Source organism: Bubalus kerabau, chromosome 19 (genome assembly GCF_029407905.1).
Source record: "Bubalus kerabau isolate K-KA32 ecotype Philippines breed swamp buffalo chromosome 19, PCC_UOA_SB_1v2, whole genome shotgun sequence".
NCBI classification, from domain to species: domain Eukaryota; kingdom Metazoa; phylum Chordata; class Mammalia; order Artiodactyla; family Bovidae; genus Bubalus; species Bubalus kerabau.
In genome coordinates, this window is record NC_073642.1 from 48,423,376 (window position 1) to 48,450,327 (window position 26,952).

Below are 26,952 nucleotides of genomic sequence, written 5' to 3' on the forward strand. Positions count from 1 at the left end.
AAAATTCAGAAGATGTTGTTCTTATCATTTTATGCAATAATCCTTAGATTTTACCCATGAATTTATCTCTCTCTTTTTTCCTTTCTACTTTTCAAGCATCTCAGACCTTTCTGTCTGGAATCATTTTGCCTTCTACTAGAATATATCTTTTAGAATTTGCTTTAAGGGAAGTAGGAGGTCTACAGTTGGTAAAAATTCTGTTTTTTTCTTTGTTTTAAATGCCTTTATTTTACTTCATGCTTGAGGTATATTTTACTTTGTGATAATATTACTGCAGATACTTATTTTTAGCACACTAATGATGTCTCACAGTTTTCTGGTATCCACTATTGCTATTGAGAATTGATTCTTAAATATGAACCCTTTGAAGGTTCTTTGATAGTAAATCAAAGAACCCTTTGATAAATTCTCTGCCTCCCCCCTTTTACTTTTAAGCTGTTCTTTTTTCTTCCATGAAGTTTCAGTATGGTGTGTCTAGTTGGAGATTTCTTCTTATTTATTATATTTTGGAATGATTGGGATCTTTGAATCTGTGGTTTGATATCTTTCATCAGCTATGGAAATTTTTTAGTTACTGTTTCTTCACATTTTGCCTCTGTCTATTCTGTCCTTCATTTTCTGGGTCTTTAATAACATTTATTAACTACTCTTCCCGCCCTTGATACTGGATCCTGTACAATTTCTTCTGATCTGTCTTATAGTTCACGTTCATAAATTCTTCAGTTGTGTCTAATAATACTGCTTAACTTGTTCTCTGCATGTTTAAATTTGGTTTTATATTCCTTTTAGAATTTATCTGTTTTCTCTATTACATTCTGGTGTTTTGTATTTTTGTGTACTTGTCTTTGAATGTTTATCATTGTATTTAGAACATTATTTTTAGTAAATATTTGAGACCTAGAATGGCAGTTCTTTCTCTAGAGAAAATTTTTTGTCAGAACTTGAGATCTGTACCGTTCAACCTGAAATTGAGGTTGAGGCTTGAGTTTCTTTGAACACCTGTGTACAGAGCCTAGGCTGCAAGTCTACACAAATGTTGATTTACATCCATTCATTCCTATCTTAGGGTATAACCCTGTAATATCCTTGTATCCTTGGATACCTGTATATTGTATATATATATAAAATCAGTTTCCATACTTCAGGGAGACTCTGGGCTTGCCTGTCTGTCACCCTTGCCCCTTAAAGTTGCACATATGCAGCTCAGATTTGCAACTGTTTCGGCAAACATTTTGTGAACAAAAGCATCTTTGAATACTGGGTTTACCTTTTCAGGTTTTTGGATTTTTTCCTATATTTTTTGCCCAGTATCTCTTCATCATATTATTAGCTCTGATGCTTTGAAGATTACCTTTGTCATAATACATGCTTTCTAGTTGTTCTCAGAAGAATTGCTTGTTGCTATTCATTGTTCAGTCGCTAAGTTGTGTTCAACTCTTTGCGACTCCATGGACTATAGTGTGTCAGGCTTCCCTGTCCTTCACTATCTCCCAGAGTTTGCTAAAAACTCATGTCTATTGAGTCAGTGATGCTATCCAACCATCCTCTGTTGCACCCTTCTCCTCCTGCCCTCAATCTTTCCCAGTATCAGGGTCTTTTCCAGTGAGTTGGCTTTTCACATCAGATAGCCAAAGTATTGGAACTTCAGCATCAGTCCTTCCAATGAATATTCAGGGATGACTTCCTATAGAATTGACTGGTTTGATCTCCTAGAATTACCTAGCCTGCCATAGCTAGAAGTAGAAGTCATAATTGACTTTTAAGGTAGCAAAACTGTTTCCATTTCCATCTGCATCCCAGCTTTTATTGCACACATACTAATTTTAGCAATATTCCTGTAATAGAGCAGGATTTTTACATCACATATATGTAAGCACTACTGTAATTGTCCTCTCAAGGCATGCGGGTAGGAGTAATATACTGATAGGTTCCAACATATGAACCATATTGTCTTTTTACAAAGCAGCCATTGATTGTTAGCTCTGCTGTTTTGATATAAAACACAGTGTTAAGGTTTTTGTCTTTGTTATTGTTAAAAGCATTCTTTTAAAATGTAATAGCTGCTATTCCTCCATATTTGAATATTTTGTGTAAGCATATAGCAAAATAATTCCAAAATACTTGTGTGTCACATAATTTGTTTTTGAAGAATAATGACGAAAGTGACTAGGTATCTTTCTGCAGTGTCCAGTAATTCTCTTACATTGCATTGTGCTATAACTACTTTCCAAAAATACAACAGAGAGGATGAACAAAAATTCAATACTGATGATAACTAAAATTAGCCATTGCCTTTTCCGTATCTGTTTCATTCTCAGTAATAATTACATGATACTTTTAAAAGTTCATTTTCTACTGAATAAATATTTTAAATTTTTTAAATGCTAGTAAACGACAGAATGATCTCTGTTCGTTTCCAAGGCAAACCATTCAATGTCACAGTAATCCAAATCTATGCCCCAACCAGGAACGCTGAAGAAGCTGAAGTTGAACAGTTCTATGAAGACCTATAAGACCTTTTAGAACTAACACCCAAAAAAGATGTCCTTTTCAGTATAGGGGACTGGAATGCAAAAGTAGGAAGTCAAGAAACACCTGGAGTAACAGGCAAATTTGGCCTTGGAATACGGAATGAAGCAGGACAAAGACTAATAGAGTTTTGCCAAGAAAATGCACTGGTCATAGCAAATACCCTCTTCCAACAACACAAGAGAAGACTCTACACATGGACATCACCAGATGGTCAACACCGAAACCAGACTGATTATATTCTTTGCAGCCAAAGATGGAGAGCTCTATACAGTCAACAAAAACAAGACCAGGAGCTGACCGTGGCTCAGATCATGAACTCCTTATTGCCAAATTCAGACTGAAATTGAAGAAAGTAGGGAAAACCACTAGACCATTCAGGTATGACCTAAATCAAATCCCTTATGATTATACAGTGGAAGTGAGAAATAGATTTAAGGGCCTAGATTTGATAGATAGAGTGCCTGATGAACTATGGAATGAGGTTTGTGACATTGTACAGGAGACAGGGATCAAGACCATCCCCATGGAAAAGAAATTCAAAAAAGCAAAATGGCTGTCTGGGGAGGCCTCACAAATAGCTGTGAAAAGAAGAGAAGCGAAAAGCAAAGGAGAAAAGGAAAGATATAAGCATCTGAATGCAGAGTTCCAAAGAATAGCAAGGAGAGATTAGAGAGCCTTCCTCAGTGATCAATGCAAAGAAATAGAGGAAAACAACAGAATGGGAAAGACTAGAGATCTCTTCAAGAAAATAAGATATACCAAGGGAACATTTCATGCAAAGATGGGCTCGATAAAGGACAGAAATGGTATGGACCTAACAGAAGCAGAAGATATTAACAAGAGGTGGCAAGAATACACAGAAGAACTGTGCAAAAAAGATCTTCACAACCCAGATAATCACGATGATGTGATTACTGACCTAGAGCCAGACATCCTGGAATGTGAAGTCAAGTGGGCCTTAGAAAGCATCACTAAGAGCAAAGCTTGTGGAGGTGATGGAATTCCAGTTGAGCTCTTCCAAATCCTGAAAGATGATGCTGTGAAAGTGCTGCACTCAATATGCCAGCAAATTTGGAAAACTCAGCAGTGGCCACAGGACTGGAACAGGTCAGTTTTCATTCCAATCCCAAAGAAAGGCAATGCCAAAGAATGCTCAAATGACCGCACAATTTCACTCATCTCACACGCTAGTAAAGTAATGCTCAAAATTCTCCAAGCCAGGCTTCAGCAATATGTGAACCATGAACTTCCAGATGTTCAAGCTGGTTTAGAAAAGGCAGAGGAACCAGAGATCAAATTGCCAACATCTGCTGGATCATGGAAAAAGGAAGAGAGTTCCAGAATAACATCTATTTCTGCTTTATTGACTATGCCAAAGCCTTTGACTGTGTGGATCACAGTAAACTGTGGAAAATTCTTCAAGAGATGGGAATACCAGACCACCTGACCTGCCTCTTGAGAAATCTGTATGCAGGTCAGGAAGCAACAGTTAGAACTGGACATGGAACAACAGACTGGTTCCAAAGAGGAAAAGGAGTACGTCAAGGCTGTGTATTGTCACCCTGCTTATTTAATTTACATGCAGAATATATCATGAGAAAGGCTGGGCTGGAAGAAGCACAAGCTGGAATCAAGATTGCCAGGAGAAATATCAATAACCTCAGATATGCAGATGACACCACCCTTATGGCAGAAAGTAAAGAGGAACTCAAAAGCCTCTTGATGAAAGTGAAAGTGGAGAGTGAAAAAGTTGGCTTAAAGCTCAACATTCAGAAAACGAAGATCATGACCTCCGGTCCCATCACTTCATGGGAAATAGATGGGGAAGCAGTGGAAACAGTGTCAGACTTTATTTTTTTGGGCTCCAAAATCACTGCAGATGGTGACTGCAGCTGTGAAATTAAAAGACGCTTACTCCTTGGAAGGAAAGTTATGACCAACCTAGATAGCATATTGAAAAGCAGAGACATTACTTTGCCAACAAAGTTCCATCTAGTCAAGGCTATGGTTTTTCCTGTGGTCATGTATGGATGTGAGAGTTGGACTGTGAAGAAGGCTGAGCGCCCAAGAATTGATGCTTTTGAACTGTGGTGTTGGAGAAGACTCTTGAGAGTCCCTTGGACTGCAAGGAGATTCAACCAGTCCATTCCGAAGGAGATCAGCCCTGGGATTTCTTTGGAGGGAATGATGCTGAAGCTGAAACTCTAGTACTTTGGCCACCTCATGCGAAGAGTTGACTCATTGGAAAAGACTCTGATGCTGGGAGGGATTGGGGGCAGGAGGAGAAGGGGACGACAGAGGATGAGATGGCTGGATGGCATCACTGACTCGATGGACGTGAGTCTCAGTGAACTCCCGGAGTTGGTGATGGACAGGGAGGCCTGGCGTGCTGCGATTCATGGGGTCGCAAAGAGTCGGACACGACTGAGCGACTGAACTGAACTGAGATGTAAAAATTTCATCAAACAAAGCAGCAGCATGGTTTACTTCACCATGAATCCTATGGAACTTAGGTCTTCGAGTTGTTTCTATATATCCAAATCACTGGTTACAAGATAGATAAGTAGCACATTTAATAAAAACTATAACTATTGCAGCAGTTTACGTTGCAGCAATAAATATATATATAATCTAACTGACTGATACAATTCAAACCGTAAAGCATTTAAGGAAATTTTCATTCCAGTTGACATTGGAATGTTTGCTTGTATTTGTCAGTGAATAGTCAACATATTGATAATAACTCTAAATGGTATGTTTTGTTCATAATCCTGATGTTAATACGCTGAAGAGCTTCAATACCACTCTATGAGGTCACAGGATCATTGATTGTCCTGAGTCCAGAATGTAAGAAATAATGTGGAAGTATCGGTTTGGCTAAGGTCCAATGCCAAAGCCATATTGTGGGTTTTAGTCAAATACTAAGGCTGCAGCTGGAGTTTGATCTATGTTTTTTTTTTCCTAGAATTATACTTTCCTATGTTTTGCTCTTTTGGTAATAACGTTTTAGTATGTAACAACAGTAATCATAGGCTCTGAATTAAAAGTATTCTACTATATAGTTTAAAACTGTTATCTTTCTTTTATCACAGAGTGCACAAACAAGCAGAATTTTAATTGAGAAATTTACATCTGAAAGCAAGGAAAGTGTCATAACTTTAAATCAGCATAGGAGAAGTTCCAGGGTAAGTATAATTTTTAGTCTAACTTATGGGTTGCTGTCTTTGTCTTCCTGCAGTTTAGATATTATTTCTAGTGATTTCAGAAGTAATTTCTTGATATTTCCTCATTCTGGGAAATGCCTCAGTGCATTGACCAGAATGTTTGCGGAGGACATATTTCCTCTTTTTCAAATATGCTGTCTTTATGACACTCAGAATATGTTATTTACTAATCAGTAGTAGGATATCTGCTGTGAGTTTTACTGAAATTCCTACAATGTCTGTTTTTTCCATCATTTGTCACTGCTTGTCCAGGTCTTAAATGATCAAAAGAACATGCTGATGAATCTTTTTACCAAATAAGGGGAGGGGATTGTTTATGGCTATGAAACAGAGTAACACTGAATTCTCTAAGTGATGACTGGATTTGTGCCCATGATTTTATAGTCACTAAAGTGTATCTAAGTAAAATAACTAAATAATAAACACAGTTGGAGAGAAAAGAGATAGCGATTGAGGGAAGAAGACAGGTATGAAATTTATATCACTGGCTTTATAAATATCCTGAACTTTATAAGGGACAAAGAGGAAATGGTTTTATTTTTCTTTCCTTAAGGCCTCCAGCCCTCTACTCCCCTTGATGATATCTTAGGATGCTGAGCGCCACAGAGTAGAGAGTCTGTATTAACCTGGGACAAATCAGATCCCTGTTCTAGTCAATTACACTAGGTTAATATGGTTCTGTACCTCTTTCTGTATTCCCTATACAGTCAGGTGATATATTTTTTTGAGGTAATGTTTCTATTTAACGTAGATCACTTTTGCGATTTTAATATAGATTTTAATATAGATTTCTTATTAAATATTTGTCCTTATGTAGGTTTGAGCTTTTTATTTCTCATCAGTCTGAATGATATGGAGGTCATATCATTCTTGTTTTTTATCGACAGCACCTAGAACAGTGACCATCAAATAAAAATTAATTGAACCAACAAATGACACTTTCTAGTTTGGAATTCATGGACTATTGTAGTAGCGTTACTTGTACCTAACCTGTCAGATATTCCTGTTTTTAATAGCTGTTTCTAATCTAACCTCCCTGTTGCCCCTTGTACTATCCTTAGAACACAGGTGTATTTACATCACTCAATCTCAACAAACTGAATAACATCACCTATCGAAGTCAGAGTGCTTATCTAAGCCTCATACCGTGGCCTTGGCTATGTTTTCTGTCTTACCTCCCATTGTGCCTCTGCTTCCATGTAACCTCCATGTACTCTGTTCTCTGCTTGCACCAGAGTCCTTGGGGACTAACATCCCAGCACTCTGACACTTCTCTATGCTTGTTTAGGCTATTCCGTTGGCCTGGCATGTTCTCAACTCATTTTCAGTCACATAGTGAAAATGTCACTACCTTTCACAGCCTGACCCTAATGGTACCTCTTCTAGCTGGTCAATCCAGGTTCCTTCTCATTCTGAATTGACCTCTGCCTCTCCTATGCTCTCTTTACACCTGATTCATGTATCCTTACAGTCACTGTTACAGCTGCTGTGAATTATAGTTACTACTTTATATCTTTGTCCACCATCATACCTGAAACATGTTAAGTTTTTTGTACTTTCCACCCTATCTGGTGTGGTAGTACTTCCCAACTCTTTTAGTGTACTAATTCTCATGGTAAGTAATATTTGTGTGAATGCAGCCATGAAATTGGATAAGGAAATGGCAACCCACTCCAGTGTTCTTGCCTGGAGAATCCCAGGGACGGTGGAGCCTGGTGGGCTGCCGTCTATGGGGTCATACAGAGTCAGACACGACTGAAGCGACTTAGCAGCAGCAGCCATGAAATTAAAAGATACTTGCTCCTTGGAAGAAAAGTTATGACCAGTCTAGACAGGGTATTAAAAAGCAGAGAGATTACTTTGCCAACAAAGATCCATCTAGTCAGAGCTATGATTTTTCCAGTAGTCATGTATGGATGTGAGAGTTGGACTATAAAGAAAGTTGAGTGCCAAAGAATTGATGCTTTTAAACTGTGGTGTTGGAGAAAATTCTTTAGAGTCCCTTAGACAGAAAGGAGATCCAACCAGTCCATCTGAAAGGAAAGCAGTCCTGAATATTCATTGGAAGGACTGATGCTGAAGCTGAAACTCCAATACTTTGGCTACCTGATGTGAAGAACTGACTCATTTGAAAAGACTCTGTTGCTGGGAAAGATTGAAGGTGGGAGGAGAACGGGATCACAGAGGATGAGATGGTTGGATTCAATGGAGATGAGTTTGGGTGAACTCCGGGAGTTGGTGATGGACAGGGAAGCCTGGCGTGCTGCAGTCCATGGGATCACAAAGAGTCAGACACGACTGAGCAACTAAACTACTCAACTACTACTAAATTGATGGATTTTAAGTTCTGACCCTATGTGTGAACATAGTGATTTCAAAATCAGTAAGAACCTGTATTTTAATTAGTATTTCTGCATTTACTCTAATTTACTCAGTTATCACTAGCCAATTGTCATCTGATATTTTACTTTACCAAATAGTATGTAGAGTCAATGTATATTTGTCATTTGACTATTTTACAGCTTTTTTTCCTGAGAAAAGCTGCATCATTTGAAAATGTCCAAAAACATTTCAGCACACAGTCTACTCAATTAAAGGTATGGTAATTTTTCAGTTTTTGTTATTGAAAGGAAATGTTCACATTTCTAGTAATAATCACCACCTATGCTTTTTGTTTGCTTTCCTAAAATAGCATGATCACTTGATTCATACAGAGTTGATTGAAATTTTGGATTTAACTGAGGATTTGGTGGCCTCTGTAAGATTGCTGTGCGTAGTGCCAATTTAAGGTTTTCAGCATCTCTTGGAAGTGTCTCATAGTCATACTTGACTTTACTTGAAAGTGAAAAGTGAAAGTGAAAGTGAAAGTCACTCAGTCGTGTCCAATCTGTGACCCCACTGGAGTTCTCCAGGCCAGAATACCGGAGTGGGTAGCCTTTCCCTTCTCCAGGGGATCTTCCCAACCCAGGGATTGAACCCAGGTCTCCCGCATTGCAGGTGATTCTTTTCCAGCTGAGCCACAAGGGAAACCCTGACTTTACTTGGTATATTATAAGTCAAGTCACTTATATGTTGATCTACCATTTGCATTGAGCTCACAGTTTGTTTTATGCTGTAAGTTTATTTACAAACATATCTAGGATGCTGAGTTCGAGAGTTTAATCCTTTTTTCAGAGATTGCACCTCTTAATATGCTCCTCTTCATGTCTGTCTTATGGATTACTTCTTAAGAAGTTGGTGTCTTACTGTAAAGAAAGGTTCAGCAAATCCAGACCCAAAGTCATCATAGTAACCTCCACTTGCTTTCCACTGAAAATGGTATATTCTTCCGTGGGCCCTCCTCATAGTGGCTCCAGGTTGTGAACCTCCAGATGCTCTGTCCCAATGCTGCACTGTTGGAATCTCTGCAGAAGGCGTAGAGACTGAAGGTGGAAGAAATGGTGGGAATACATGAAGCCCTCCCTTCCTCATGACCTGGTTACCTGGTGTGCCAGGACTGCAAGGTGGGCTCACCGTTTTAAAGCATAGATTATAAGTGTGGGACACCTACTTCCTGAAATTAAAGCAGCTGCTGGAGAGGCAGAAACCTGTTGGGACTTCAGATGTGCTGGTGGGCACCATTTTTAAATCTCTGTATGAAGGAGAAGCATGAATCGACAAGCAAGAAGGAAAAGCAACAGAGATCACTGTTAGGCAGCAAAATGAAAAAAGAATTTTAAAAAGTGAGGCCACCTTAAAGGACCTCTGGTACAACATCAGGCAGAATAGCATTCACATTATAGAGGTCCCAGAGGGAGAAGAGAGAAGCGGCCAGAAAAATTATTTGAAGAATAATTTGATGTTTTACTTTTTTCAGGAACATTCCACTTTTTCTTGTAAACACATACATATGTGTTTATTTTTTGATATATATATGTGTATATATATATGTATATATATATGTACACATACATATGTTCTATAGTTGGTATTTCTCCGTTCTAAGTCCATATTGAGTTAAATACAGTTTCTTGACATGGGGTTAGTATATATAGTAAGTCACAGAGAAGATCAATATCTCTATTTTAGTACATCTTAAAATATACAACTAGCTTGTATGGAATTGTTATTTGGGTTTGGAATTTGGGTCTATATTCACTATTAAGAAAAATATTTCTGTAATGAATTATTTACTAGCAAAATTAAATGCAGTTATTTATTGACAGTAGCTCAATGGGCAAGAAATGGTATATCAAAGGATTGGAGCTAATCTCTCTTTTATTTGTAATGAATGTTGTTAGAGTTTCAAGTACTAATGCATAATTATTATAAATTATTCATTAATGTATTATAATATTAATTTATTATTGAAAATTGATTCTCTAATGATTAGATTAAATGAATGTTAGGTTGAAATTCTGTTATGTAAGCCTATAAATATTGAATCAAAAATAATTGAATATTAAGTATAGGAATTCTGTGTTATTAAGGTGCTTTTGAAAATAGACTTACAAACTGCTGTAATAAGGTGAGGCATTTTAATAATTTTTGCTCTGCCTGCAATGCAGGAGGCTCTGGTTTGATTCCTGGGTTGGGAAGATCTGCAAGAGAAGGGCTAGGCTATCCATTTCAGTATTCCTGGGCTTCTCTGGTGGCTCAGCAGGTAAAGAATCCACCTGCAATGTGGGAGACCTGGGTTCAATCCCTGGGTTGGAAAGACCCCCTGGGGAAGGGAACGGCTACACACTCCAGTATTCTGGCCTGGAGAATTCCATGGACTGTATAGTCCATGGAGTGGCAAAGAGTTGGATATGACTTAGCAAGTTTCATTTCACTCGCTGTTTTTTTGCATTAAATTAAAAGTAGAGCACATACTTTATTTGGATATGTAAAGAGCATTCTCTTTAAATTAAGAATATATAAAACCACGATTCATATCTACTTTATGGTGTTATTTTTATATAGCTAATGAAAGGTCATGTGACCAAATTATTGTACTTTGCTTTAACTAACCCACTGTTAACTTATAAGCTCACTTGAAATACATCAAGAATAGATGATCTGAAATTTTTCAATAGTGACCAAATTAACAGTAATTATAACTGAATTAATTTTAAATGTATAGCAACTAAATTGATTTTATATTTTTCAATTTTTTGTTTCCTTATGAATAAGAGAGTAAAATCTGCAGTTGAGTTGAATAAGGAGGAGACCATAGTTCTATCAGAGTTTCAGGATGACATGAAAAGCAATATAAAAGAGGTGATGCTTCAAAAAGCAAAGGAGTTGGAGCGTTGGATGACTGAGCAAAAAGAAACTAAGGAATCTGTCTCTGAGAAAGAAAATATAGATTCTATCTTAGACTACATGCACTGCAGATATGGCTCAAGAGACCTGTCTTTCACTCTCATTGAAGCATCTCGACAAGCTGGCATTACTTACATTGTTTATCCCAAGAAAAAGAAGATGAGACGGAGGAAAGGACTGCGACTCAGTAAACTTACACTGGTGTATGATGAGTTATCCAAGCCTCCAAAAATTCTCGAAAGGTCTCGTTTAATCAACATTTGTTATAGCTTAAGAAATATATTATGGTTTGGGCTTTAGTTTTATAATTCACTCATTGAAGGATCCTTTTGTATGTATATTTCCTGGGTCCATCTCTGGTTGTTGTTGTTCAATCGCTCAGTCATGTCTGACTCTTTGCGACCCCATGGACGGCAGCACACTCGGCTTCCCTGTCCTTCACCATCCCCCGGAGCTTGCTCAGACTCATGTCCCTTGAGTTGGTGATACCATCCAACCATCTTGTCCTCTGTCGTCCCCTTCTCCTCCTGCCTTCAATCTTTTCCAGCCTCAGGGTCTTTTCTAATGAGTCGGCACTTCATATCAGATGGCCAAAGTATCGGAGCTTTAGCTTTAGCATCTGTCCTTCCAATGAATATTCAGGACTGATTTCCTTTTGGATGGACTGATTGAATCTCCTTGCAGTCCAAGGGACTCCCAAGAGTCATCTCCAATGCCACAGTTCAAAAACATCAATTCTTCAGTGCTCAGCCTTCTTTATGGTCCAACTCTCAAATCCATACATGACTACTGGAAAAACCCTAGCTTTGACTATAAACCATAGGTTTTCTTGGGCCCATCTCTGGTGCCAATTAATTTATCAGTCAGGGTCTCAGAAGTAAACAGATAGCACTCTCAATTTAGAATAATTCTAGAGAGGTATAACAAAGGGCATTTTACAAAGATGTGGGCATAAGGAAATCAAAAATGCTAGAGTGCTATCCTGGGGCTAGAAATAATAGAGCCAGTCTCTACCCCTCAGTATGAGAGGACAAAAAGAGAGAATGATTACTAGAACCTGGAAGAAAGGAATTTTATGGAAAGGATTTCCTTGAAAGAAGTCGTGAACTTTGGTCAAAGATCATGGCCAGTTTGAGGCAACCTTTCAGGAGGGGCCTGGAGGAATAAATACTATGACTTTGCTTGAACTCTCTTTTCAGGGCTCCTAATTGAACATACTTGATTAGAAGAAAGCAAGTATTCCTATGTATATAGTCTGTATATACTAGTACTCCAGGGCAAAGGACAAGATAGAGAATAGAGATAAATGTAGAGATGGAAACAAAATCTATTTGGCACAGATGGTCTTTCCAGGGTGTCCTTTGACCAGAAATAGGAATTGAGAAGGAGTCAGCCACTCTGAAGGACTGGAAAATGCAATGGCTTTGAGGCTTGCCCTAAGCCTAGAACAGTGGGAGGCTAGAGAGTAGTGTTATTAGAGATATTTGCTGGGGTCTCATCGTGTTGTCTGTGGGATCACACAGAGTCAGACATGACTGAAGTGACTTAGCAGTAGCAGTAGCATCGTGTTGTCTTGTAGGCTATGATGAAAAGCTTGATTTGTATTCTAGGTTCTAGGGAAAGCTAGGGAATGACATGATCTAATTTACATTTGTTTTTTAAAAAAAAACAAAACATGCTGGCTGCCAGGTGGAGAATGGATGAGACCAAGAGTACAAGCAGGGATTTAAGATGTTATTGTACTCTAGACAGAAGAGATGATGGAGGCTTGCACTGGAGTGTGGAGAGGGGTGAGGTGTGTCACCGAGTAAGGAAGCAGAAGGATACTGACTTTTCTCACTTTTATTCTCCTTTTAGCACAGGCCTTTATCATAGTACACACTGGTAAATATTTATGGAATGATGGGGTTTAATTTTTTTTCCTTCCAATAGAGCGTGTTTGTTCTCTCACGTGGCTATAACGGCACCAGCATACAATGAAAGCTGCCGAGTGAAAACTGTGTGGGAAATGGAGAGTTTGTGGAGATGATCCTAGAAACATAGCATTTGAAAACGTATTAGATGTCATCTAAATTGATAGCCTAAGAAGTTTGGGATGAAGTCTGGGATGTCTTTTTGTTGGTCTGCTGTGGAGTAAAATCTTTGCTTCTTCCTGCTTCCTCAAGTTCATGTCCTTGCCAACCATTTGGATACATTTCCTTTTGCACATCAAGTTTTAACTCCTCAGTTCTCCGGAGACTGTATTTCCTCTGGTTTGGGGGTGGGGATATAAATTAAGCTGGAAGGAGCACTGACCCCTTATTCAGTTCTTTACAGAGGCTGTATCTTTAATAACAGTCTTCTGCTTTCATAACCTCAACATAGATTCTTCACACGATCTAAATGAATGAACAGAAGGACTTGGTTTACATAAAAGTACCATGAAATTTTATTTTGATAACAGAGAAATAGTAATTGTCACTGAGTTGATTTATTGGTTATAAAAATTATATTTCTGTAATTTAAGAATCACCCTTTTGCATACTAGATCAGTGTCCCACGGAATCCTTCCTGGACAGAAGAAATATTTGCTCAGAATTCCACTCTATGAACGTGTACTTCGGTGTCCCAGTGCACCTTTGTGTTTAAATTCTGACAAATGTGCCCAAAGTAAGAGAATTCTAGAACATAATGATCCTCAAACATGGACTCCTGAGATGGTCTCTCAGCCTAAGCAAAAGAAGACAACTCCGAGAGTTAAAATATCTGTTGACGAAGACTCATTTGAAACGTTGAAACAATCAACAAAGCTAGAATTGAGTGATTCTTTGACCTGTGGTCTTCCTCCAGCAGTCATTAAACATTATGAGTCCGAAGTGGAGATCTTGACTGAAGAAATAAATAGTAAGAAGAAATATCCTGCATTTTTATATTGTAGGCGTGGAGCTCTTTATAGGAAACTGGGAAAGTTACAGAGTGCCATGAATGATCTACAGGAAGTAAGTTTTATGTAATCAAAATAATAATACTAACAATTTATCCTTACTTATAATTATATATTAACTTTTACTAGAATTTTGAATAATGAATACTTGTATTATGTATATCAGATCAGATCAGTCACTCAGTCGTGTCTGACTCTTTGCGACCCCATGAATCACAGCACACCAGGCCTCCCTGTCCATCACCAACTCCCGGAGTTCACTCAGACTCACGTCCATCAAGTCAGTGATGCCATGCAGCCATCTCATCCTCTGTCGTCCCCTTCTCCTCCTGCCCCCAATCCCTCCCAGCATCAGTCTTTTCCAATGAGTCAACTCTTCACATGAGGTGGCCAAAGTACTGGAGTTTCAGCTTTAGCATCATTCCTTCCAAAGAAATCCCAGGGCTGATCTCTTTCAGAATGGACTGGTTGGATCTCCTTGCAGTCCAAGGGACTCTCAAGAGTCTTCTCCAACACCACAGTTAAAAAGCATCAATTCTTTGGCGCTCAGCCTTCTTCACAGTCCAACTCTCACATCCATACATGACCACAGGAAAAACCATAGCCTTGACTAGATGGACCTTTGTTGGCAAAGTAATGTCTCTGCTTTTGAACATGCTATCTAGGTTGGTCATAACTTTCCTTCCAAGGAGTAAGCATCTTTTAATTTCATGGCTGCAGTCACCATCTGCAGTGATTTTGGAGCCCAGAAAAATAAAGTCTGACCCTGTTTCCACGGTTTTCCCATCTATTTCCCATAAAGTGGTGGGACCGGATGCCATGATCTTCGTTTTCTGAATGTTGAGCTTTAAGCCAACTTTATAGGATTAGAAAATTCTGGCATTTTCAAATAATTAACCTTAAAAACACTAGATTTTGACAGATTCAGAGGCATCATATTATACTATACACATATAAAGCTGTTTAAGTCAGCAATGTTTGCAAGTTTATTTGATAGGCTTTCTTCCCTTAAATCAATTTAAATTGAATTTATACATCTGTTTTCTAGGCTATAATCTTGGAGCCATTGTTCCTCAATGCCTATTGGCACCGACATTTCATTTATCTTTTCCAAGACAAAATTAATGAAGCTTTGGATGACTTGAATTTTATAAATAAATACAATAAAAATAATGCAGGTGGGTTGTCTGTGCAGTTATATCTTAACCTAAGCTTTGGTCATTTAGTGGTATAAAGATACATAATTCAAGACATGTAAGTCTCCACAAATGTTTGTAACTTTACTAAGTTAAATTTACTCTTGATATTGTAAATATAGGACTCTTTTGTGATCCTGTTGTTTTAAAAGATATTTATCATAGTTTGAAATGTTAATATCCTTGGTATACATTACAATAAATTGGTTTCTTACTGCTTATTTTGTAAGATGAACTTACAGTTTTTATAGAAGTAATTCACAAATTTAGTCTGGATTAGAGTTGTAGTAATTTTCCATGTGTGAGTGCTCAATTGCTCAGTTGTGTCCAGTTCTTTGTGACCCCACAGACTACAGCCCACCAAGCTCTTCTATCCATAGGATTCTCTAGGCAAGAATACTGGAGTGGGTTGCCATTTCTTCCTCTAGGGGATCTTCCTGAACCAAGGATCGAACTGGTGTCTCCTGAATCTCCTGCATTGGCAAGCAGATTCTTTACCATTCTTAAGACTTCTCAGTTGGATGAAAAAGATAGCTTTGTGTTTATGTACTATTCTCTAATCAAGCTGAATGACTAGGCATGGAACTTTTGAGAAATGAGAAAATGTCATATTCATCTTTGTATCTCCAACACTCACAACATACCCCTAAAATATAATGAGCTTAATAAATGTATTTTTTTTAACTCTGTGCTGATGTCTGCTAAAAGTCCATAACTTTTTACTATGAACATTAAAAGATTATGAGACGTTTTAGATATATAAAAAGGTAAAAGGCAATTTTTGTTAATGAAATTGAAAACACTTTTAACATAAATATTTATCCAGTCTGTGAAAATGAATTTTGCATTGTTGAACAAAAGAACAAGTATTAAATGACAAAGAGAGTAAAACAGAGATATATTTTTCTCAGACTACATTTTTAGAGGGTGAAGGATTAATCTCTTAAAATTTAGGACTGTAACACTAAATTTTACCCTATTAATTTTCTTTAGATGCATATTTTTCAAGAGCAGAAATTTTCAGAGAAAAAAATGAAATTACTTTGGCAATTCTAAATTATACTCAGGCAATCAAATGCAGGCCCATGGACGCTGATATGTACTTCCGGAGGGGTGAGATGTATGAAAAAGAAAACAAAATGCTGGCCATTGATGACTTTTCTAAAGTAAGCTGTATTACATATAATGCTGCCATTTATATATTTGTATATTTTAGAACATGATATAAAATACTAATTATATAAATACAAATTATCGAATATATTTATATATTTTAGAGCATGATATCCTAATTTATAACAAATTGTTGAAATTCTTTCATATGTTATATAGTCAAAATTATTTTAGATTAGATCCTAAATTATTCATTAGTGGAATTGATATTAACAATACATCAATGATATTTTTGAATGAATGGATTTCCATCAGAGTTGGGTATGGGAGCATTCAGGCTACTTTGATGGAGCCTTGACTTTCCAGCTGTCTTCCTTTGGATTTTGAAGCAGTGAATAAAGAAACCTTTGAAGAGTGCTTCTTCCTTTCAGAGGAGAAAATAATTTTCCACTTCTTGACACTGAGATCTGGCGATTTTCTTCTGCAGTAAACCTGTCTGGTTTCAAAGACTGCTTACTGGCTCATTCATTCATTCATTCATTCACTCACAAATATTAAATCTTGGTGAATAAAACAGACATGTTTCATGCTTACACGGAACCTATAGTATAAAGAACAAATATTAAAGAAATAAATATATATACCAATATATAATTACTAATTGTGATGAATGCTGTGATGGAAATAAAGATGATCAGTTCTGTTTAGTCACTCAGTCATGTCCGATTCTTTGAGACCCCATGGACTGCAGCACTCCAGGCTTCCCTGTCCATCACCAACTCCCAGAGCTTACTCAAACTCATGTCCATTGAGTCAGTGATGCCATCCAAGCATCTCATCCTCTGTCATACCCTTCTCCTTCCGCCCTCAATCTTTCCCAGTATCAGGGCCTTTTCTAATGAGTCAGTTCTCTGCAACAAGTGGCCAAAGAATTAGAGTTTCAGCTTCAGCATCAGTCCTTCCAATGAATATCGGGACTGATTTCCTTTAGGATAGGCTGGTTTAATTTCCTTGCAGTCCAAGAGACTCTCAAGAGTCTTTTCCAGCAACACAGTTCAAAAGCATCAATTCTTCGGTGCTCAGTTTTCTTTATAGTCCAATTCTCACATCCATACATGACTACTGGGAAAACCATAGCTTTGACTAGATGGACCTTTGTTGGCAAAGTAGTGTCTCTGCTTTTTAACATGCTGTCTAGGTTGATCATAGCTTTCTTCCAAGGAGCAAGCGTCTTTTAATTTCATGGCTACAGTCCCCATCTGCAGTGATTTTGGAGCCCAAAAAATTAAAGTCTGTCACTGTTCCCATTGCTTCCCCATCTATTTGCCATAAAGTGATGGGACCAGATGCCATGATCTTTGTTTTCTGAATGTTGAGCTTTAAGCCAACTTTTTCACTTTCCTCTTTCACTTTCATCAAGAGGCTCTTTAGTTCTTCTTCACTTTCTGCCATAAGGGTGGTGTCATCTGCATATCTGAGGTTATTGATATTTCTCCCGGCAATCTTGATTCCGGCTTGTGCTTCCTCCTGCCCAGCATTTCTCATGATGTACTCTGCATATAAGTTCAATAAGCAGGGTGACAGTATACAGCCTTGGCGTACTTGTTTCCTGATTTGGAACCAGTCTGTTGTTCCATGTTCAGTTCTAACTGTTGCTTCATGACCTGCATACAGATTTCTTAGGAGGCAGGTAAGGTGGTCTGGTATTCACATCTCTTGAAGAATTTTACAGTTTATTGTGATCCATACAGTCAAAGGCTTTGGCATAGACAATAAAGCAGAAGTAGATGTCTTTCTGGAACTCTCTTCTTTTTCTATGATACAATGGATGTTGGCAATTTGATCTCTGGTTCCTCTTGGCTTTTCTAAATCCAGGTTGAACATCTGGAAGTTCACAGTTTACATACTGTTGAAGCCTGGCTTGGAGAATTTTGAGCATTACTTTGCTAGCGTGTGAAATAGTGCAATTGTGCAGTAGTTTGAACATTCTTTGGCATTGCCTTTCTTTGGGATTGGAATGAAAACTGACCTTTTCTAGTCCTGTGGCCACTGCGGAGTTTTCCAAAATTGCTGACATATTGAGTGCAGCACTTTCACAGCATCATCTTTCAGGATTTGAAATAGCTTAACTGGAATTCCGTCACCTCCACTAGCTTTGTTCGTAGTGATGCTTCCTAAGGCCCAGATGACTTCACATTCCAGGATGTCTGGCTCTAGGTGAGTGATCACACAATCGTGCTTATCTGGGTCGTGAAGATCTTTTTTGTACAGTTCTTCTGTGTATTCTTGCCACCTCTTGTTAATATCTTCTGCTTCTGTTAGGTTCATACCATTTCTGTCCTTTATTGAGCCCATCTTTGCATGAAATATCCCCAAGGTATCTCTGATTTTCTTGAAGAAACCTCTAGTCCTTCCCATTCTATTGTTTTCTTCTTCTTTTCATTGATCACTGAGGAAGGCTTTCTTATCTTTCCTTGTTATTCTTTGGAACTCTGCATTCAAATGGATATATCTTCCCTCTTTTCCTTTGCCTTCAGCTTAATAAATGAAATATTTATTGATGATAGGGGGCAATTTGTATTTGATTGGGAGATATCAGAGAACCCCTTGAGGGAGTGAATTTTTGCTAGCCTATGTTTTGAGTCTATAGTCAGGCAGATATTCACCTGATTGCAGCAGAATTGTAACCTTGAACTTCTGAGTTTTAATTCTAAATTCTTGTTCTTGGTACAACTTAGAAGTTATTTAAACAGTTTAACTTTTCATGTTCCCAACTACTCTGTTTCTTAATTTATAATGGTTAGCCACATACTTGACATTCTTTTGCTTCAAGAGAATATTGTTATAACTTTGTAACTTCTTGAATAGAAGTGAACACAAATCTCTTTTGAAGATATTAAAGTTGTTAAAATATCTTTTCTGATCATTTCCTTTATCTAGCACTGATATTAATAGTTTAAAAATTGACTAATGCAGCAACTTGAGGTCAACCGTCAAAATCTTTAGTGTGTTTTTTCCTCTTTTAAAAATACTTCATAATTTCTGTGCTTCAATTTCCCCTCTATTATCAATAGGCAAGGAAGTTTACAACTGAGTTTACAATGATTTAGTCTGTTTATTGCCTTCTTTGTCGATGTGAAATGAATGAGCCATGCCAATACCAATTCATTTCTTTTCTCCATTTTAGGGGCTAAGTTAATCCATATTTGATTTCATTGAGTCAGCCTTAATGTGGTCTAATATGTGTCACCTTTAATTGGAATAAAATGCTATGATAGATACAATATAATCCAATCCTACTCTGGTTGAATAATTACTTATGAGGTTTTATTAATAAAAATTTTGGCAGGAAGAAACCTTGGCTTCTTATATGTGCTGGATTTTGCTTTTGTTTTTCATAAAACCTCCCCTTTCTAGAATTTGATTACAAATGGATATCCTTAAAGGCATGGTCTTTACATGCAAATCTGAAACTTTTGGCATCTTAGTTTCTTTTTATGTAACCTGAAGTTAAAAATAGGGTTGTAGTTATTTAATTTCCTGTGGGATTATATACTTTTCTTGCTTATTTTTTTTTCATAATGTGATATGTTTTTGTGACTTCCCTCCTCTCCCTGCCCCATGTAGTGTATCTTTTATGATCCCAAAAGAACAGATGCATTATTTAAACGTGGGATGTTCTACTATGAAAATGCAAACTGGATTGCAGCTGAACAAGATTTTACAGCCTTGTTAAATATAGATCCCCAAAATTCTCAAGCAAGGTAAGAATTATTTTAGATATAGTTTTTGAAAAAAAATTTGAAATATGCTCTCAGGAAAGAAAATTGCTTGAAATACACCAGACAGCCCTTTAAAGTAGTGAATCAATTTTTAGAGCTACTAGTGTATGGAAATCTTTACCTACCCTAAGAGTAGTGAGTATTTCAACCTAAAAGGCATAAAAGTGATAATTTAGAGTTGTTTCATTTGCATTTTCTAAAGATTAGTTACATTATCGATTTTTTAAAATGTTGACTTGTGTTTTGTTTCTTTGGATTTCTTTTCATATCTGTATTTATTCAGAACAGAGAACTGTTGACATAGATTTCCATTCTTTCTTATTGTAACTTGGATATTAAACTTTGTTCGTCCAACCTTATTATGCATAATTCATTTGCATTTTGTTGCTTTTCTTTTAATCAAAATTTAGTTTTGAGGAAGCTTAAAACGTTTATATAGACATACCTATTTGTTTTCTATTAGCATTGTTATCAGAGACGGCAATGGCACCCAACTCCAGTACTCATGCCTGGAAAATCCCATGGATGGAGGAGCCTGGTAGGCTGCAGTCCATGGGGTTGCGAAGAGTCGGACACGACTGAGCGATTTCACTTTCACTTTTCATTTTCATGCATTGGAGAAGGAAATGGCAACCCACTCCAGTGTTCTTGCCTGGAGAATCCCAGGGATGGGAACCTGGTGGGCTGCTGTCTATGGGGTCACACAGAGTTGGACACGACTGAAGCGACTTAGCAGCAGCAGCAGCATTGTTACAGTAAAATAAAGTATGCATTCAAAAATATGCAAAGTATAAAGACCTTAGAAGAAATGGAGTAGCCATTGTGGTCAATAAGAGTCCGAAATGCAGTACTTGGATGCAATCTCAAAAACGACAGAATAATCTCCGTTCATTTCCAAGGCAAACCATTCAATATCACAGTAATCCAAGTCTATGCCCCAACCAGGAACGCTGAAGAAGCTGAAGTTGAACAGTTCTATGAAGACTTACAAGACCTTTTAGAACTAACACCCAAAAAAGATGTCCTTTTCATTATAGGGGACTGGAATGCAAAAGTAGGAAGTCAAGAAACACCGGGAGTAACAGGCAAATTTGGCCTTGGAATACGGAATGAAGCAGGGCAAAGACTAATAGAGTTTTGCCAAGAAAATGCACTGGTCATAGCAAACACCCTCTTCCAACAACACAAGAGAAGACTCTACACATGGACATCACCAGATGGTCAACACCGAAATCAGATTGATTATATTCTTTGCAGCCAAAGATGGAGAAGCTATATACAGTCAACAAAAACAAGACCAGGAGCTGACCGTGGCTCAGATCATGAACTCCTTATTGCCAAATTCAGACTGAAATTGAAGAAAGTAGGGAAAACCACTAGACCATTCAGGTATGACCTAAATCAAATCCCTTATGATTATACAGTGGAAGTGAGAAATAGATTTAAGGGACTAGATCTGATAGAGTGCCTGATGAACTATGGAATGAGGTTCGTGACATTGTACAGGAGACAGGGATCAAGACTATCCCCATGGAAAAGAAATGCAAAAAAGTAAAATGGCAGTCTGAGGAGGCCTTATAAATAGCTGTGAAAAGAAGAGAAGCGAAAAGCAAAGGAGAAAAGGAAAGATATAAGCATCTGAATGCAGAGTTCCAAAGAATAGCAAGAAGAGATAAGAAAGCTCTCCTCAGTGACCAGTGCAAAGAAATAGAGGAAAACAACAGAATGGGAAAGATGAGAGATCTCTCAAGAACATTAGAGATACCAAGGGAACATTTCATGCAAAGATGGGCTCGATAAAGGACAGAAATGGTATGGACCTAACAGAAGCAGAAGATATTAAGAAGAGGTGGCAAGAATACACAGAAGAACTGTACAAAAAAGATCTTCATGACCCAGATAATCACGATGATGTGATCACTGACCTAGAGCCAGACATCCTGGAATGTGAAGTCAAGTGGGCCTTAGAAAGCATCACTACGAGCAAAGCTAGTGGAGGTGATGGAATTCCAGTTGAGCTATTTCAAATCCTGAAAGATGATGCTGTGAAAGTGCTGCACTCAGTATGCCAGCAAATTTGGAAAACTCAGCAGTGGCCACAGGACTGGAAAAGGTCAGTTTTCATTCCAATCCCAAAGAAAGGCAATGCCAAAGAATGCTCAAACGACTGCACAATTGCACTCATCTCACACGCTAGCAAAGTAATGCTCAAAATTCTCCAAGCCAGGCTTCAGCAATATGTGAACTGTGAACTTCCAGATGTTCAAGCTGGTTTTAGAAAAGGCAGACGAACCAGAGATCAAATTGCCAACGTCCGCTGTATCATCGAAAAAGGAAGAGAGTTCCAGAAAAACATCTATTTCTGCTTTATTGACTATGCCAAAGCCTTTGACTGTGTGGATCACAGTAAACTGTGGAAAATTCTGAAAGAGATGGGAGTACCAGACCACCTGATCTGCCTCTTGAGAAACCTATATGCAGGTCAGGAAGCAACAGTTAGAACTGGACATGGAACAATAGACTGGTTCCAGATAGGAAAAGCAGTACATCAAGGCTGTATATTGTCACCCTGCTTATTTAAGTTATATGCAGAATACATCATGAGAAACACTGGGCTGGATGAAGCACATGCTGGAATCAAGATTGCTGGGAGAAATATCAATAACCTCAGATATGCAGATGACACCACCCTTATGGCAGAAAGTGAAGAAGAACTAAAGAGCCTCTTGATGAAAGTGAAAGAGGACAGTGAAATAGTTGGCTTAAAGCTCAACATTCAGAAAGCTAAGATCATGGCATCCGGTCCCATCACTTCATGGCAAATAGATGGGGAAACAGTGGCTGACTTTATTTCTTTGGGCTCCAAAATCACTGCAGATGGTGATTGCAGCCATGAAATTAAAAGACACTTACTCCTTGGCAGGAAAGTTATGACCAATCTAGACAGCATATTAAAAAGCAAAGACATTACTTTGCCAACAAAGGTCCATCTACTGAAGGCTATGGTTTTTCCAGTAGTCACGTATAGATGTGAGAGTTGGACAATAAAGAGGGCTGAGTGCAGAAAAATTGATGCTTTTGAACTGTGGTGCTGGAGAAGACTCTTGAGAGTCCCTTGGGCTGCAAGGAGATCCAGCCAGTCCATCCTAAAGGAAATCAGTCCTGGGTGTTCATTGGAAGGACTGATGTGAAGTTGAAACTCCAATACTTTGGCCACGTGATGCGAAGAGCTGACTCATTTGAAAAGACCCTGATGTTGGGAAGGATTGAAGGCAGGAGGAGAAGGGGACAACAGAGGATGAGATGGCTGGATGGCATCACCAACTCAATGGATATGAGTTTGGGTAAACTCCAGGAGTTGGTGATAGACAGGGAGGCCTGGCATGCTGTGGTTCATGCGGTCGCAAAGAGTCGGATATGACTGAGCGACTGAGCTGACTGACTGCTAAGATAGTTGAATATAAGTCTGTCTGATGTCTAGATGCCCTCAGGGATGATTTCTATTAATTTCTTTTTATACTGTGAATGGGTCATATTTTTCTTCGCATTGCTTGTAATTTTTTGTTGAACAGTAGTCACTTTGAATATTATAATATAGCACTTTAGGATATCCTTTTCATCCACTCAACTTTCAGGGTTTGTTGTTGCTGCTTCTTGTCATTCATGTGGTTTGTTTAGTGACTCTTGTGAACAGATTTTTAAAAGTGTGTATTCTTTGCTATGTGTGGGTACTTAGATCTCTTTTCTGTTAGCTTGATTGTTAGCAGTGATTTGAGATTTTCTTAATTTCCTGGAACAAACCAACCAATCAAACAAAACAAGTCTCTCAGTCTTTGCAGATTGGCTCTGATGAGGCGCTCTTTCAGTGCTTGTCCAGATGACTTCAGTGACTGAGCTTGTGTGCCCTACTTGCACAGAGCCTGAATTAATCAGAGGTGAGAGCTTAGGGTCTTCGCAGGTCTTTTCTGTGCATGTTTCCAGCCTTGGGTTTTCATGTGGCTTTTAGATTTTCTGCAATATGTAGAAACTTTCTAAAGGCCTCACCCCTCTGGTATCTCCTCTTCCAGCTTCTTTCATCCCAGAGTTTTTGGTTAGTATGTTGCTTGTCTGGACTGTTATCCCTTGCCTCAAGTGGCAGCTGCTAATACATTTGCCTTTAAGTGCTTTTGATAAATACCTTCCAGGAAGTCACAGCAGCCCCTAGAAAGCTCTAAGGCAGTCAAAACAGAGGGAAACATTTGAGCCAGTCTTTCAGTGATCCATCCAGCAGACAGGTCAAAACACACAGCTACAGTTCTTTGAGAATAAGATTTGTGGTGTTCCCTCTGGTCCTAGTAACCTGCACCAGGAAGGCAGGTGGTTGTCTTGAAGGCCACCATGGGTCTGGGAAATTGGGGAGGGAAATACAGGGTGAGTTAGAACACCATAGAGCTCCCGTGAGTTAGAACACCTTAGAGCTCCCTTACCAAAATTCAGCAGTTTTTCCTCCTTTATTAAGCATTTCCCTGGTTGTTCTGTTTTTAATTAGATTTCAGAGTTCCAAAAAATGGATTCTGACAGTTTTTGCCATCTTATTCATTGCTTTTGTGGAAAAGTGGAGTTTTGGAGTTCCTATTCTACCTGTTTTGGTCTACTCCAATCTCCCAACTCTTTTTATCATTGTATCAACTTTAACCTTATTATAACATTAGTGATAAAATAGTCTTTATTCCTTGAAATTAATGAAAGTGCCTTTGGCTTTTGCCAACAAACATTGCAGTTTTAATTTTTAAGCCATTTATTCTTTATTTCAAGGGAATATTTTTTTTTTCTGTTTAAATTTTTTCCTATGATCTATTTATACGAATTTCATGGTAATAGGCCTTCTAATTTTGAAACCTCTTGGCTGTCATATATTTTTATATTGAATGTTATTAAACTATACTGAATTTATCTTTTAAATTTTTTAAATTTTCATCTATATTCATAGTAAAATTGTTCACTGATTTCATATAGTCAGATTTTGATTTCAGGAATTGGCTACTTTCTCAAAATGAATTAAGTCTTTTATCTTTTTATTTTCTTAGAAATATGTCCTTTAGGATTGGATAATTTTTGTTCTTTGAAAGTTTGAAATAATTTACTTCTAAAACTATCCCAGCTTACAGCCATTTGAAGGGAGGACAAACTTTTTTGAAGCTCTTTAAAAATTCTTCCCTAGTTATTGTTCTATTCTGGTTGTCTGCTTCGTGACTTGAAGGGGATTACTTTCAGAAAGGACTTCCCTGGTGGCTCACTGGTAAAGGATCTGCCTGCAATGCAGGAGATGTAGGAGACGCAGGTTCAGTCCCTGGGTGGGGAAGATCCCCTTGATCTTTATTATCTGATGATCAAATCTTAGCACTCTAGAGACAGGAAAGGGATAAAATAGTAGCCTAGGTGTGATCTGATGAGAATCTTCAGTATTGAGGCAGTGGAAATGAAAGAAGGAACAGATGCGAATTGTTTTTGAAGAACTGACATGACTTAATTCTTCAAATACATTGTAGATGACGTCCTACAAAAAATATTACTAAAGATTTATTCTGTGAGATTTTAAGTTCAGAATCATATGTAGACTTAAAAGTTAATTAATATTCTTTAGCAAGTAGAAATTATTAAAAATAAATGTAAGATTTTATGTTTATTAAAAGGTACATAAGACATTTTTTATGTGTGGGGTAAAAAGTATTTTGCTCCAGTATAAAATATCCTGAGTCTTGGCGCTTTTGAAAGACCTCTGTTACTGGCTGCCCTCTTTATTTCAAATTATCATTGTTTTCCTATTATAACCTTCTCAAGCATCTCTTTTCCTCCCCATGGGTTTAACTTCTTCAGAGCAGGCAGCCTAGTAGCTTATTCTTCCTGTTTTTCCTTAATTGCCTTTTTTATTTTAGTTACAAAAGCTGATTTGCTTTACATTATTAATTGATTGAAGATGAGATTTTCAGTGTTGATCTAGGTCAATGAAAATTTAGAAACTGAAGTCAGAAATTAATGGAGATAGAATTCAACTCATGAAACTGATGCAATATCTTTAATGTGTGTAGATAGAGAAATCTCCCATTTATTTGGATGTATCTTTGGTGTTTCATTTATTTTATTGACTCACCTCTCTGATAGATACAAGAAATATAATAAATTCATAAGCATACAATTAATATATAACATTATTAATATTAGCATTTTATTATATATATTTATTTATAAAAAGTTTATATCTCTTTTGCTGTTAACATTATGACTAAACTTTCCTGAGAAGCAAAGGGAAATAACCACCAATTGTTATTCAAATATAAAATTAGTTGTATAGGTTTGCCAAAAAGAGAAAATTTATATTTTTATGTACGTGTTAAAATGAATTTTTCTCTTTTTCTAGGATGTACCGAGGGAGAGCATATTTTAAACGACAGTTTTATAAGCAAGCAGTTCAAGATCTTTCTATTGCAGTTCACTTAGATCCTAATAACTGGTTAGCATTGTATTATAGAGCCTGCTTATTTAGGAAGAGTAACCCTATTAGAGCGCTACAGGATTATAGTGTTTCAGGTACTTCACCTTCAATGGCACATATATGGGGATTTAATCTGAGGTTCCGCAGCTCACTTTCATGGAGTGGGATACTAATGTGGGATGACTAACGTAATATGTGTATATGGATGGAGGAGCCTGGTGGGCTACAGTCCATGGGGTCGCTAAGAGTCGGACACGACTGAGCAACTTAACTTTCACTTTTCACTTTCATGCATTGGAAAAGGAAATGACAACCCACTCCAGTGTTCCTGCCTTGAGAATCCCAGGGACGGGGGAGCCTGGTGGGCTGCCGTCTATGGGGTCGCACAGAGTCGGACATGACTGAAGCGACTTAGTAGCAGCAG

The 26,952-nt window shown here is 37.7% G+C and overlaps 1 protein-coding gene and 1 pseudogene across 1 annotated transcript in view; one reads left to right on the forward strand and one right to left on the reverse strand.

Annotated features, from left to right (window-relative positions):
• Positions 1 to 26,952, forward strand: part of TTC6 (tetratricopeptide repeat domain 6) — a 193,727-nt gene that overhangs the window by 106,364 nt on the left and 60,411 nt on the right. The window contains exons 8-15 of the mRNA XM_055556203.1: positions 5,625 to 5,717; positions 8,279 to 8,353; positions 10,911 to 11,284; positions 13,570 to 14,020; positions 15,014 to 15,143; positions 16,155 to 16,327; positions 19,902 to 20,038; positions 26,454 to 26,623. Coding sequence (XP_055412178.1) covers positions 5,625 to 5,717; positions 8,279 to 8,353; positions 10,911 to 11,284; positions 13,570 to 14,020; positions 15,014 to 15,143; positions 16,155 to 16,327; positions 19,902 to 20,038; positions 26,454 to 26,623 — 1,603 coding nt within the window. The remainder of the gene's footprint in view (positions 1 to 5,624; positions 5,718 to 8,278; positions 8,354 to 10,910; positions 11,285 to 13,569; positions 14,021 to 15,013; positions 15,144 to 16,154; positions 16,328 to 19,901; positions 20,039 to 26,453; positions 26,624 to 26,952) is intronic.
• On the reverse strand, positions 8,976 to 9,377 carry LOC129634472 (cytochrome c oxidase subunit 7C, mitochondrial-like; annotated as a pseudogene).